Below are 14,362 nucleotides of genomic sequence, written 5' to 3' on the forward strand. Positions count from 1 at the left end.
TTGTTGACAAAATGTATCGAAATATAAAGTTTCAACATTTGTCTAATTATATTACTATTAATTAATGAGTCTTACTTCTCAAGATCAATGCACAAATTGTCTGACCTTCACTATGCAGAATGATGTGTGTGCAGATTTTGACCCTTGAAGAGTTTATATTAATCTGAATTAATATAATTGCATCTGCAATCCGCAGTTGAACTTGGAGATTCCTGCCGCTGTCATCTGATTCAGTATGATCATCAGGCTCAGTCTCGACTCTGTGTATCTACAAGAATTGATGAAAAAAGTCAACACTTTATTAATTATATTTTAAATTCAACTTACCTTATACTTTTTACAATATGGTATAAAATGCATATTGTTTCTTTAAAAACTAATAACACACTATTAAAAACTGCAGAATGCACAATTCCAGCTTCATTTAGTAATTCAATTAGTAAATAAAAGTGAGTAATTAAGTCACTTAATTAACTAAGCAACTGTAAATGTCACAGTATACAGAAGTACAATTCAATTTCAATTCAATTTTATTTATATAGCACCAAATCACAAAAAAAGTCGCCTCAAGGCGCTTCATAGGTACAGAGAAAAACCCAACAATCATACTGTATGACCCCCTATGAGCAAGCGCTTTGGCAACAGTGGAAAGGAAAAACTCCCTTTTAACAGGAAGAAACCTCTGGCAGAACCAGGCTCAGGGAGGGGCGGCCATCTGTTGCGACTGGTTGGGGTGAGAGAAGGAAAACAGGATGAAAGACATGCTGTGGAAGAGAGACAGAGGTTAATAACAGATATGATTCAATGCAGAGAGGTCTATTAACACATACTGAGTTATAAAGGTGACTGGAAAGGAAAAACTCAATGCATCATGGGAATCCCCGGCTGCCTACGTCTATTGCAGCATAACTAAGGGAGGATTCATGGTCACCTGGTCCAGCCCTAACTATATGCTTCAGCTAAAAGGAACGTTTTAAGCCTAATCTTGAAAGTAGAGATAGTGTCTGTCTCCCAAATCCAAACTGGAAGCTGGTTCCACAGAAAAGGGGCCTGAAAACTGAAGGCTCTGCCTCCCATTCTACTTTTAAATACTCTAGGAACAACAAGTAGGCCTGCAGAGTGAGAGCGAAGTGCTCTAATAGGGTGATATGGTACTACAAGGTCATTAAGATAAGATGGGGCCTGGTTATTTAAGACCTTGTATGTGAGGAGTAGAATTTTGAATTTAATTCTGGATTTAACAGGAAGCCAATGAAGGGAAGCCAAAACAGGAGAAATCTGCTCTCTCTTTCTAGTCCCTGTCAGTACTCTTGCTGCAGCATTTTGGATTAGCTGAAGGCTTTTCAGGGAGTTTTTAGGACATTCTGATAATAATGAATTACAGTAGTCCAGCCTGGAAGTAATAAATGCATGAACTAGTTTTTCAGCGTCACTAAGAGACAGGATATTTCTAACTTTAGAGATGTTGCACAAATGAAAGAAAGCAGGCTTACATATTTGTTTAATATGTGCATTGAAGGACATGTCTTGGTCAAAAATGACTCCAAGGTTCCTCACAGTATAACTGGAGGCCAAGGTAATGCCATCCAGGGTAAGAATCTGCTTAGATACCATATTTCTAAGATTTTCAGGGCCGAGTACAATAACCTCAGTTTGATCTGAATTAAGAAGCAGAAAGTTAGCGGCCATCCAGGTCTTTATGTCTTTAAGACATTCCTGCACTTTAACTAATTGGTGTGTGTTATCTGGCTTCATGGACAGAGCTGCGTGTCATCTGCATAGCAGTGTAAATGTATGCTATGTCTTCTAATGATACTGCCTAGGGGAAGCATGTATAATGTAAACAGAATTGGTCCTAGCACTGAACCCTGTGGAACTCCATAATTGACCTTAGTGGGTGAAGAGGACTCTCCATTTACATGAACAAACTGGAGTCTATTAGATAGATATGATACAAACCACTGCAGTGCAGTACCTGTAATACCTACAGCATGCTCTAATCGCTCTAATAGGATATTATGGTCAACAGTATCGAACGCTGCACTAAGGCCTAGCAGGACAAGCACAGAGATGAGTCCACTGTCAGAGGCCATAAGAAGATCATTTGTAACCTTCACTAAAGCTGTTTCTGTGCTGTGATAAGCTCTGAAACCTGACTGAAACTCTTCAAATAAACCATTCCTCTGCAGATGATCTGTTAGCTGTTTGACAACTACTCTTTCAAGGATTTTTGATATGAAAGGAAGGTTGGAGATTGGCCTATAATTAGCTAAGACTGCTGGGTCTAGAGATGGCTTTTTGAGTAAAGGTTTAACTACAGCCAGCTTGAAGGCCTGTGGTACATAGCCGATTATTAGAGATAGGTTGATCATATTTAAGATTGAAGCATTAATTAATGGCAGGACTTCTTTGAGCAGTTTTGTAGGAATGGGGTCTAAAAGACACGGAGGTTTGGAGGAAATAATTATAGAAGTTAACTCAGAAAGATCAATTGGAGAAAAAGAGTAACTTAACATCAACGGTACTAAAAGTAGCTGTAGATAATATTACATCTGTGGGATGATTATTGGTAATTTTTTCTCTAATGATAAGAATTTTATTTGTGAAGAAGTTCATGAAGTCATTACTAGTTAACGATGGTTGGCTCAAAAGTGCTCTGATTGTTTGTCAGCCTGGCTACAGTGCTGAAGAGAAACCTGGGGTTGTTCTTATTTTCTTCAATCAGTGATGAATAGTAAGATGTTCTGGCTTTGGGGGGGCTTTCTTATAAATCAGCAAAATATTTCTCCAATTATGATGATCCTCTAAATTTGTGACACGCCATTTCCTCTCCAGATTACGAGTCATCTGCTTTAGGCTACGTGTTTGAGAATTATACCACAGAGTCAGGTACTTCTGATCTGAAACCTTAGTTTTCACAGGAGCTACAGTATCCAGAGTCATATGTAGTGAGGAGGTAAAATTATTATTAACAAGATAATTGACCTCTGTTGGGGTAGCGTTCAGATAGCTGCTCTGCTCTGTGTTGGTACAGGTCATTGAAGATGATAACAGTGGGTGGATTACATTCTTAAACATAGTTACAGCGCTTTCAGAAAGACATCTGTGATAAAGTCTACTCTCCACTGCTGTGTAATCAATTATTGTAAATGTAAATGTTATCAGGAAATGATCAGACAGGAGAGGGTTTTCAGGAAACACTGTTAAATGTTCAGTTTCTATGCCATATGTTAAAAACAAGATCTAGAGTGTGATTAAAGTGGTGGGTGGGTTCTTTTACATTTTGAGAGAAGCCAATTGAGTCTAATAACAGATTAAATGCCATGTTGAGGCTGTCATTCTTAGCATCTACATGGATGTTAAAATCACCCACAATAATTATTTTATTTGAGCTGAGCACTAAATCAGATAAAAAGTCTGAGAAATCAGAGAGAAACTCTGTGTAAGGCCCAGGTGGACAATAGATGATAACAAATAAGACTGGTTTCTAAAATTTTTCAGCTGGGGTGGACAATGTTAAGCATCAGGCTTTCAAATGAATTAAAAGTCTGTCTTGGTCTTTCATTAATTAATAGGCTGGTGTGAAAAATTGCTGCCACACCGCCCCCTCGGCCTGTGCTTCGAGGTTTCTGGTAGTTAGAATGACTCGGGGGTGTTGATTCATTTAAACTAACATAATCATCCTGCTACAACCAGGTTTCTGTAAGGCAAATCGATTGTTCTTTCTTTGTAATTGTTTATGTTTAAGTTGTTTGTTGCTGGTTTTTATTTTGTTTTTCGTCTGTTTGGGAGCTGACACAGTCTCAAAGGAGATGTTTTTTTTTTTTTGGGGGGGGGGGGGGGGGTAACAGGAGAAGAGAAGCTGCAGAGAGGCGTGTAAGACTGCAACTCTGCTTCCTGGTCCCAACTCTGGATAGTCATATTATGGGGGGTTTAATTAATTTGTCCATATTTCTAGAAATGAGAGCTGCTCCATCCAAAGTGGGATGGATGCCGTCTCTCCTTACAAGACCAGGTTTCCTTCAGAAGGTTTGCCAATTATCTATGAAGCCCACATCGTTTCTGGGACACCACTCAGACAGCCAGCAATTTAAGGAGAACATGCGGCTAAACATGTCACTCCTGGTCTGATTGGGGAGGGGACCAGAGAAAACTACAGAGTCCGACATTGTTTTGGCAAAGTTACACACCGATTCAATATTGATTTTAGTGACCTCCGATTGGCGTAACCGGGTGTCATTACTGCCGACGTGAATTATGATTTTACTGAATTTACGTTTACCCTTAGCCAGCAGTTTTAAATTTCCTTCAATGTCGCCTGCTCTGGCCCCTGGAAGACAATTGACTATGGTTGCCGGTGTCTCTAGCTTCACATGTCTGAGAACAGAATTACCAGAGTTTGACCCCCGACGGGTGTGTCGCCGAGTGGGGAAAAACGGTTAGACATATGTATGAATTTGAGGAGTGGAACCAAAATGCAGACACAAAGGAACGTGAAAGAAAATTTGAATATTAACAGAAAGCAAGCCGTTTATTAATCTCTACTTTTAAGATTAGGCTTCAAACTTTCCTTTTTGCTAAAGCATATAGTTAGGGCTGGATCAGATGACCCTGGATCCTCCCTTAGTTGTGCTGCAGTAGATGTAGGCTGCCAGGGGATTCCCATGAAGCACTGAGTTTTTTCCTTTCCAGTCACCTTTCTCACTCACTGTGTGTTAATAGACCTCTCTGCACTGAATCATACTTGTTATTAATCCACAGCATGTCTTTGTCCTGTCTTCCTTTTCTCACCCCAACTAGTCACAGCAGATGCCCGCCGCTCCCTGAGCCTGGTTCTGCCAGAGGTTTCTTCCTGTTAAAAGGGAGTTTTTCCTTCCCACTGTCGCCAAAGCGCTTGCTCATAGGTGGTCCTATGATTGTTGGGTTTTTCCTCTGTATCTATTATTGTGCGATCTACTGTACAATATAAAGCGCCTTCAGGCGATTGTTGTTGTGATTTGGCGCTATATAAATAAAATTTAATTTAATTAAAAGATTACAAAACAGAAGGCAGAGGTGAAGATAAACAATAACCAAACCTGGGGAAAATATTTTTTATTAAAAAAAAAACAAAAAAAAAAAACCATGAAACCTGACATGGATACAAAGATACCTGGAACATGGAAACGTGGCACCAAAGACAACAGATGACCTGACACTGAACAAATTAGGACAGGACTTACAGTGGCTTGCAAAAGTATTCGGCCCCCTTTAACTTTCCCACATTTTGTCACATTACAGCCACAAACATGAATCAATTTTATTGGAATTCCACGTGAAAGACCAATACAAAGTGGTGTACACGTGAGAAGTGGAACGAAAATCATACATGATTCCAAACATTTTTTACAAATAAATAACTGAAAAGTGGGGTGTGCGCAATTATTCAGCCCCCTGAGTCAATACTTTGTAGAACCACCTTTTGCTGCAATTGGATTCCATTAAAATTGATTTGTGTCACGGCTGGGAAGGCGAGCCGTGTGGTGTGGAGGAAGGAGGACCCGAGATGCAAGCAGTGGATGAAAATGCTAGTGAAGTTTATTTACAAGGTGTAGTGGCAAACAAGCAGTGGGGCATGACAAATAACTGAAGACACCTAAACTGGGAAGAACTAAAATAACAGACCTGGGAGCATACGACAAAGGGCTGAGAGGCCGAGGCCGAGACGACGACGACCAGCAGGACACCGAGTAACACAGACTGACACGGAGGAACACAGACAAACCGGCAACAGGCAGGAGAACACACAGGGCTTAAATACACACACCAGTAATCAGGGGATGAGAGACAGGAGGGCAACACGGCTGGGAGGAATCAGAGCTGACGGGACAGGGGAAACGTAAAGTGAACACACTCACATCAGACAGAGACCTTCACAATAAAACAGGAAACTCAGACACGGGGAACCAAACAAGACACAGAACTAAACAGACAGATTCACAAACAGACGGGGTGACACCATAGACAGAGACACAGACTCAGAGGCAGACCAAATATAAGACATAGAACTCAAACAATAATAATAATCATCATCATAATAATAAACTAGAAAATGATAATAAACTAAAAGCGCTAGGTCACCGACCCAGGACCATGACAATTTGTGTTTGTGGCAGTAATGTGACAAAATGTGGAAAAGAGGGACGAATACTTTTGCAAGCCACTGTAAGTACACAGAGAGATAATGAGGGGATGAGGAACAGCTGGGACAAGGGGAAACAAAACTAGACTCATTGCATATAGGACAAGGACTTTCCCAATAAAACAGACATCACAAGGGTAATCTAATAAACAAATGAACTTAGCAAACCTAAAGAACTTATAAACAAACATCGACATCCAAACAAACTAAAACTTAAAACGCTGGGTCAACAGACCCAGGAAAGTGACAGTAAAATCATTTATTATATACATTATACTTATTTTCTTAAATTGCTTATCTATTATCTGTATTTTAACTTGGGGGTCTAGGGGTGCTGCATGTTTATGATAACACACTGACAATATCAGGACAATTTTGGCCTTACTCTCAGTGAACAGCATGCCCATGCTAACTTAAACTAGACCAGCAAGCTAACCACATGTGTATTAAGTGTTACTTAAGAATAGGAACCAAACAAATTAACGGAACGAAATTAACTGTAACAGCAGTTTGCAAAACATTGTGACAGTTCTCAAGTGTTCCTACCTCAAATACAGCACGTGTTGCTGTGTTTTTGTTGTTAAATGGACGAGGAGAGACCGTGGCTGGTGAGAGGATGCAGCATTTCGTCAGTGGAGCATAGAACGACGTCTCTGATTGGTCAACAAGTGAGTAAAGATGCATCTGATTGTTCGAAAGCCTCAACCAAAGAGCTGCTGGTCACGGCAAGATACAAACTCGCCGGAGCTCTGCGTGAACGGCACATCCGGGACCTTCAGCACTCAGGAGAGATTTATCTTGACGTATGTATTTACCTTTGATATCCATGATTTCACGCACGCTTCGAGGTAAAGTTGTATGTTTAACAAGCTAATTAATGTTAGCTAAATGGAATGGAAACAACACACAATCGATTTGAATAAAGTTAAAATGGTGCATGATGATAAATGGTAATAAATATACTTTAGCTTTATCTTCAGCAACAGATATTAGAAGTTAAATTTAGTTGTTTTTAAATTTCCACTGGAGTTAAAGGGCCTGCGGCCCTCTCTGCATCTGCAACTGCAGAGACAGTCAGTCTAAGCTCTTTTTAAGTGTAGGCTACTGCAACACGCATTTTATTTCAAGATATGTTTTCTGGGATTTAAATGATAATATTAATGTTTTCCTGTTTAGCACAAATCAATGACATTAGTGTTTCAGTAATGGTAGTAAAGTGCACAGTTTACAGTATTTGTCCGTGTATTGGCATGTTAAAATTATTCGTGAAGGTAATTTAATGTCACATTACATTTGCAAAGTGTTTGCACTGGTATATTAGTCTGATTAGCAAATGCATTGTGATTTAAGGCAGAAAAATACTATTTAAAATACCATGTAAAGAAAGTACTGGTTGGTTTTGTCTTGCTGACTTTTCGTCATTTTCTCATGAAGATGTGTACAGGTTGAGCAGATTGAGAGTGAAGAACATGTCAAAAAGAAGACTCAGACTTCGTCCTGAAGCAGAGGCTGCTCACTTTATTTTATCTGGAAGTGACAAGACTTGTTTAAAGGCCCAATGGATCAATGACTATAAAGGTATGTTATATGTTGTTCCTTATGGCTACTGCATGAATATTACCAGAGCTGCAACTAATGTTTATTATAATATTTAATAATATTGTCATGGCCCTGCGACCATGACTCGGTGACTTTGTGTTTATGTTCTTTATTGTTATTACTTTCATTATTATTCATGGCTGTTTTGGGATGGTTTGTGTTTGGGATTTTAGACACTGGGTTCTGGGTTTGTGCTCCCTCTGTTGGTCCCTGGTGTTAGTGTTCCCCTGTCTCATCAGGTTAATCAGGTCCAGCTGTGTCTCCCACCTGTGTGTGACTTCCCAGTGTCTCTCTGTGTATTTATAGTGTGTGTTTGCCTCTGTTCCTCGTCGCGTCGTCTGTGTTCATACCTGGTGTAATCCTCTGCGTGCTCTCCCTGCTGTTCTCCCTTCATGTTCAGGTTTCCCACTCCTCTGTGTAGTTTATCCCAGTTTAGTTTCGTCCTTAGTTCTGTTTGCCATCTCCACTTTGTGTTTGATATTATCAATAAATCACCCTCACACCTGAATAAGTGCTGCGTTTTGGGTCCTCCTTCCACTCTCCACACGGCCGCTGCCCCGGACCGTGACAAATATATAACAATTGCTTCAGTTTCCCTGAGGGAACCTCCCAAAGCTAGCTAGCTATCTATCTATCATCTAGATTAAAAAATGTTTTATATTTTCATGTATTTGAAATTTGTTGCCAACTATTTTAATAATTGTTTTTTTTATTATTAGCATTTATTTATTGTATCAACTCATTTGTTGCAGCCCTGAACGTAAGCATCTAGATCAGGGGTGCCCAATCCCGGTCCTCGAGAGCTACCATCCTGCAGCTTTTAGATGCATCCTTGTTCCCACACACCTGAATCAAATGGTTTGATCTCTTCAGCATGCCATCATGTTTGGCAAAGGCCTGATAACAAGCCATTCATTTGATTCAGGTGTGTGGGAACAAGGATGCATCTAAAAGCTGCAGGACAGTAGCTCTCGAGGACCGGGATTGGGCACCCCTGATCTAGATGTTCCCCTCACAATTAAAACATTTTGTGATTGTTTGTTCTGCATATGTTTTGTCAGTGGCTGATCAGCTGCAGTAAACCTGATTTGGATTGTATTACTTAACGCTACTTATTGAACATCTTGTATTAGGACGTGGTGTATTTGCCTCTGAACCAATTGAAAAGGGATCCTTTGTGGTCGAGTACCGTGGGGAGCTTATCTCAGAACATGAACGGGACAAGCGGCAGAAAAAGTACACAGAAAAGCAAACTGCTTTCCTATTTGATTTTAAATGGAAAAATAGCACATGGTGGTAAGTAAAGGCATATACAATATCAGTTGTTCTTTACAACATTATGTTTTTAGTGAACAAAACATATGTTCTTTTCTTCACTTTTAGCATTGATGCCTCCCGTGAAGACGACTCACTTGGCCGGCTGGTTAATGATGACCACAAGTACCCAAACTGCAAGATGAAACAGCTGGCAGTCCAGGATAAACCTCATCTCTGCTTGTTTGCTATTGAAAATATCCAAGCGGAGAGTGAAATCACCTATGACTATGGAGAATCTATGTGGCCATGGCGAGCTCTGGTAAGTAAATCCTCTTCATAGATTGTGCAGTACAGGGAATGTTAAATATTAGTAGATGAAAAGATAGATATTATTCTAGTTATGAAGACCAGAGTAGATCAGTGCAGGGTTTTATTGACAAAATTTGATATTTTTGTCCTTTTACAGATGTTTTTGTCCATTTAACCTGAAGCTGATCAGTTTACATGATTGGATTTCTGGGGAAATAGATGGCTTTACATCAGTGTTGGGTTTAGAGCTTTTATTGCCAACAGCAGGACAAGTTAGAAGTCAGGAACATGAACTCTACATGTGTTCAGTCGTCATGTCCTCATATTGTTTCAAGCTGTGAAGAACATGAGTGTGTTTCAGAATATATATATCTTTGCAGCAGTTACGATAATAATGTGCTGTTTGCACGATGAGCACTGCTGCTCTTTCTCAGCAAGAGCCTCCCCGAAATTGACCGTGCGCTTTGTGTTGTCCGTGCGCGCGTCTGTGCATTTCGTGGCGTCTGTGCAGAAATGACTCGCAAGACAAGGCTGCAAACTATTCTCACAGACTTCAAATGTGCACTTGAATCCAAGAAGATAGAAAAGGATCTCTCTCTGTCTCTCCCCCAGCTCTGCTGACTTGCCACTGAGAGAGTAACAACTGCCCCTCCCCCCTCTGCTCTGCAAACAGGTGGCTGTTTTTGCACCCCTCCCCCCTCTGCTCTGCAAACACGTGGCTGCTTTTGCACCCCTCCACTCACTTGCTCAGAGCCAGTGTGTGCAAAGTGGAGCAACATAACACTGACAGAGGTTCAGAGAAGGGAAAAAAAACAAAAAACGGAGCAGGCTGCCGTTGTTCACTTCAAGAAGGCGGCTCTATAGGCTGTTTTGTTTGCGACCGACACACAGTATAAATATATTCTCAATCACATTCACACCACTCTGTTATATCAGTTCCACTACATCAAGACTATTTTATGGTGGTGAGCTGTTTTATTGTCATGTATTTTGCATAGTAAGATAACCATGTCCTGCATTCAAAACCACTGAAAATGTCTATGGTGGTGCTGTACCTAATATTTTGCTCATTTGATCCAAAACCTATTTTTCCTTTATTTTGAAGGCTGAGGCTTAGATCCATTAGGTATTCACGAGAAAGGCATCATCACATGTCAGGATTACAGTATATCGAAAATATGTGATTATAATGGGAGTCAATGGGACCCAAAATGGTACGAGGAACACAGGAGGTAACACTTATGTGAATCTCCTTTGCTATATACCACACCATAGAGGGGATCATTGAATTTTAAAAATAATCCTAAAATGCACCTCATGGCCAAGTTTCATGCAACTAGTCTTTAAAATGATTGATATATTGAGAATCAAAAATCCAAAGGGTCCCTATTTTGACTTAAACCCTGCGAGGGTTTTAAAGCATCAATTTGGTCTTTATTCCAATTAAATTTAATATTTTTGTCCTTTTACACATGTTTTTGTCCATTTAACCTGAAGCTGATCAGTTTACATGATTGGATTTCTGGGGAAATAGATGGCTTTACATCAGTGTTGGGTTTAGAGCTTTTATTGCCAACAGCAGGACAAGTTAGAAGTCAGGAACATGAACTCTACATGTGTTCAGTCGTCATGTCCTCATATTGTTTCAAGCTGTGAAGAACATGAGTGTGTTTCAGAATATATATATCTTTGCAGCAGTTACGATAATAATGTGCTGTTTGCACGATGAGCACTGCTGCTCTTTCTCAGCAAGAGCCTCCCCGAAATTGACCGTGCGCTTTGTGTTGTCCGTGCGCGCGTCTGTGCATTTCGTGGCGTCTGTGCAGAAATGACTCGCAAGACAAGGCTGCAAACTATTCTCACAGACTTCAAATGTGCACTTGAATCCAAGAAGATAGAAAAGGATCTCTCTCTGTCTCTCCCCCAGCTCTGCTGACTTGCCACTGAGAGAGTAACAACTGCCCCTCCCCCCTCTGCTCTGCAAACAGGTGGCTGTTTTTGCACCCCTCCCCCCTCTGCTCTGCAAACACGTGGCTGCTTTTGCACCCCTCCACTCACTTGCTCAGAGCCAGTGTGTGCAAAGTGGAGCAACATAACACTGACAGAGGTTCAGAGAAGGGAAAAAAAACAAAAAACGGAGCAGGCTGCCGTTGTTCACTTCAAGAAGGCGGCTCTATAGGCTGTTTTGTTTGCGACCGACACAGTATAAATATATTCTCAATCACATTCACACCACTCTGTTATATCAGTTCCACTACATCAAGACTATTTTATGGTGGTGAGCTGTTTTATTGTCATGTATTTTGCATAGTAAGATAACCATGTCCTGCATTCAAAACCACTGAAAATGTCTATGGTGGTGCTGTACCTAATATTTTGCTCATTTGATCCAAAACCTATTTTTCCTTTATTTTGAAGGCTGAGGCTTAGATCCATTAGGTATTCACGAGAAAGGCATCATCACATGTCAGGATTACAGTATATCGAAAATATGTGATTATAATGGGAGTCAATGGGACCCAAAATGGTACGAGGAACACAGGAGGTAACACTTATGTGAATCTCCTTTGCTATATACCACACCATAGAGGGGATCATTGAATTTTAAAAATAATCCTAAAATGCACCTCATGGCCAAGTTTCATGCAACTAGTCTTTAAAATGATTGATATATTGAGAATCAAAAATCCAAAGGGTCCCTATTTTGACTTAAACCCTGCGAGGGTTTTAAAGCATCAATTTGGTCTTTATTCCAATTAAATTTAATATTTTTGTCCTTTTACACATGTTTTTGTCCATTTAACCTGAAGCTGATCAGTTTACATGATTGGATTTCTGGGGAAATAGATGGCTTTACATCAGTGTTGGGTTTAGAGCTTTTATTGCCAACAGCAGGACAAGTTAGAAGTCAGGAACATGAACTCTACATGTGTTCAGTCGTCATGTCCTCATATTGTTTCAAGCTGTGAAGAACATGAGTGTGTTTCAGAATACGTCCTCATATGGTTGGACCAACAACTCTAGTGTGTGTGTGTTACACTGTCCTCATATTGTTGGGTAGCAGAACTGTACTGTGTTAAGTTTCTATAGAATCTGGCATAAGGAAGTCAGATCCTTCTGTAATAATGTTCACTGAAACAAGTATGATCTGTAGTTAATGAGCTAGTCAGCATTTGTAGTACAGAATGTTTCTGACATTATATTGTTGTCTTTTGTTGCAGACACCAAGTGTTGAGACCCTGTCCCAACCTCCTACAGACCAAGAAGTGAGTGACAAATCCACTTCATTCCTCCAACAGGTTACGCATAAATTTTTGTATTTGGAATCAAGTATATGAGTCAGTTGGGCCTAGTGCATAAATGAAATGCACTTTGATTGTTTTAAAACAATCAGTTTGAGTGAAAGTTTCCCAAAATCAACATTAGCATTAGGAGAAGGAAATTGGCTATACCAGTTGTTAGTCCAAACTTTCCCTTTAAAGCATCAATTTGGTCTTTATTCCAATTAAATTTAATATTTTTGTCCTTTTACACATGTTTTTGTCCATTTAACCTGAAGCTGATCAGTTTACATGATTGGATTTCTGGGGAAATAGATGGCTTTACATCAGTGTTGGGTTTAGAGCTTTTATTGCCAACAGCAGGACAAGTTAGAAGTCAGGAACATGAACTCTACATGTGTTCAGTCGTCATGTCCTCATATTGTTTCAAGCTGTGAAGAACATGAGTGTGTTTCAGAATACGTCCTCATATGGTTGGACCAACAACTCTAGTGTGTGTGTGTTACACTGTCCTCATATTGTTAGGTAGCAGAACTGTACTGTGTTAAGTTTCTATAGAATCTGGCATAAGGAAGTCAGATCCTTCTGTAATAATGTTCACTGAAACAAGTATGATCTGTAGTTAATGAGCTAGTCAGCATTTGTAGTACAGAATGTTTCTGACATTATATTGTTGTCTTTTGTTGCAGACACCAAGTGTTGAGACCCTGTCCCAACCTCCTACAGACCAAGAAGTGAGTGACAAATCCACTTCATTCCTCCAACAGGTTACGCATAAATTTTTGTATTTGGAATCAAGTATGAGTCAGTTGGGCCTAGTGCATAAATGAAATGCACTTTGATTGTATTAAAACAATCAGTTTGAGTGAAAGTTTCCCAAAATCAACATTAGCATTAGGAGAAGGAAATTGGCTATACCAGTTGTTAGTCCAAACTTTCCCTTTAAAGCATCAATTTGGTCTTTATTCCAATTAAATTTAATATTTTTGTCCTTTTACACATGTTTTTGTCCATTTAACCTGAAGCTGATCAGTTTACATGATTGGATTTCTGGGGAAATAGATGGCTTTACATCAGTGTTGGGTTTAGAGCTTTTATTGCCAACAGCAGGACAAGTTAGAAGTCAGGAACATGAACTCTACATGTGTTCAGTCGTCATGTCCTCATATTGTTTCAAGCTGTGAAGAACATGAGTGTGTTTCAGAATACGTCCTCATATGGTTGGACCAACAACTCTAGTGTGTGTGTGTTACACTGTCCTCATATTGTTAGGTAGCAGAACTGTACTGTGTTAAGTTTCTATAGAATCTGGCATAAGGAAGTCAGATCCTTCTGTAATAATGTTCACTGAAACAAGTATGATCTGTAGTTAATGAGCTAGTCAGCATTTGTAGTACAGAATGTTTCTGACATTATATTGTTGTCTTTTGTTGCAGACACCAAGTGTTGAGACCCTGTCCCAACCTCCTACAGACCAAGAAGTGAGTGACAAATCCACTTCATTCCTCCAACAGGTTACGCATAAATTTTTGTATTTGGAATCAAGTATATGAGTCAGTTGGGCCTAGTGCATAAATGAAATGCACTTTGATTGTATTAAAACAATCAGTTTGAGTGAAAGTTTCCCAAAATCAACATTAGCATTAGGAGAAGGAAATTGGCTATACCAGTTGTTAGTCCAAACTTTCCCTTTAAAGCATCAATTTGGTCTTTATTCCAATTAAATTTAATATTT

General features: G+C 39.7%; 1 protein-coding gene across 1 annotated transcript; it reads left to right on the forward strand.

Moving 5' to 3' along the window:
- Positions 1-6,713: 6,713 nt before the first annotated feature.
- Positions 6,714-14,236, forward strand: LOC146637984 (N-lysine methyltransferase KMT5A-like). Its single transcript, XM_085359509.1, has 7 exons — positions 6,714-7,029; positions 7,616-7,759; positions 8,914-9,076; positions 9,164-9,356; positions 12,568-12,612; positions 13,317-13,361; positions 14,064-14,236. The coding sequence occupies exons 1-7, from the start codon at positions 6,987-6,989 to the stop codon at positions 14,178-14,180; spliced, it is 750 nt and encodes a 249-aa protein (XP_085215635.1). The 5' UTR covers positions 6,714-6,986; the 3' UTR covers positions 14,181-14,236.
- Positions 14,237-14,362: the final 126 nt, after the last annotated feature.

The sequence above is a fragment of the Diplotaxodon limnothrissa genome, linkage group LG2 (assembly GCF_057381915.1).
Source record: "Diplotaxodon limnothrissa isolate DT_005_m linkage group LG2, D_limnothrissa_male_GT1.1, whole genome shotgun sequence".
Lineage (NCBI taxonomy): Eukaryota > Metazoa > Chordata > Actinopteri > Cichliformes > Cichlidae > Diplotaxodon > Diplotaxodon limnothrissa.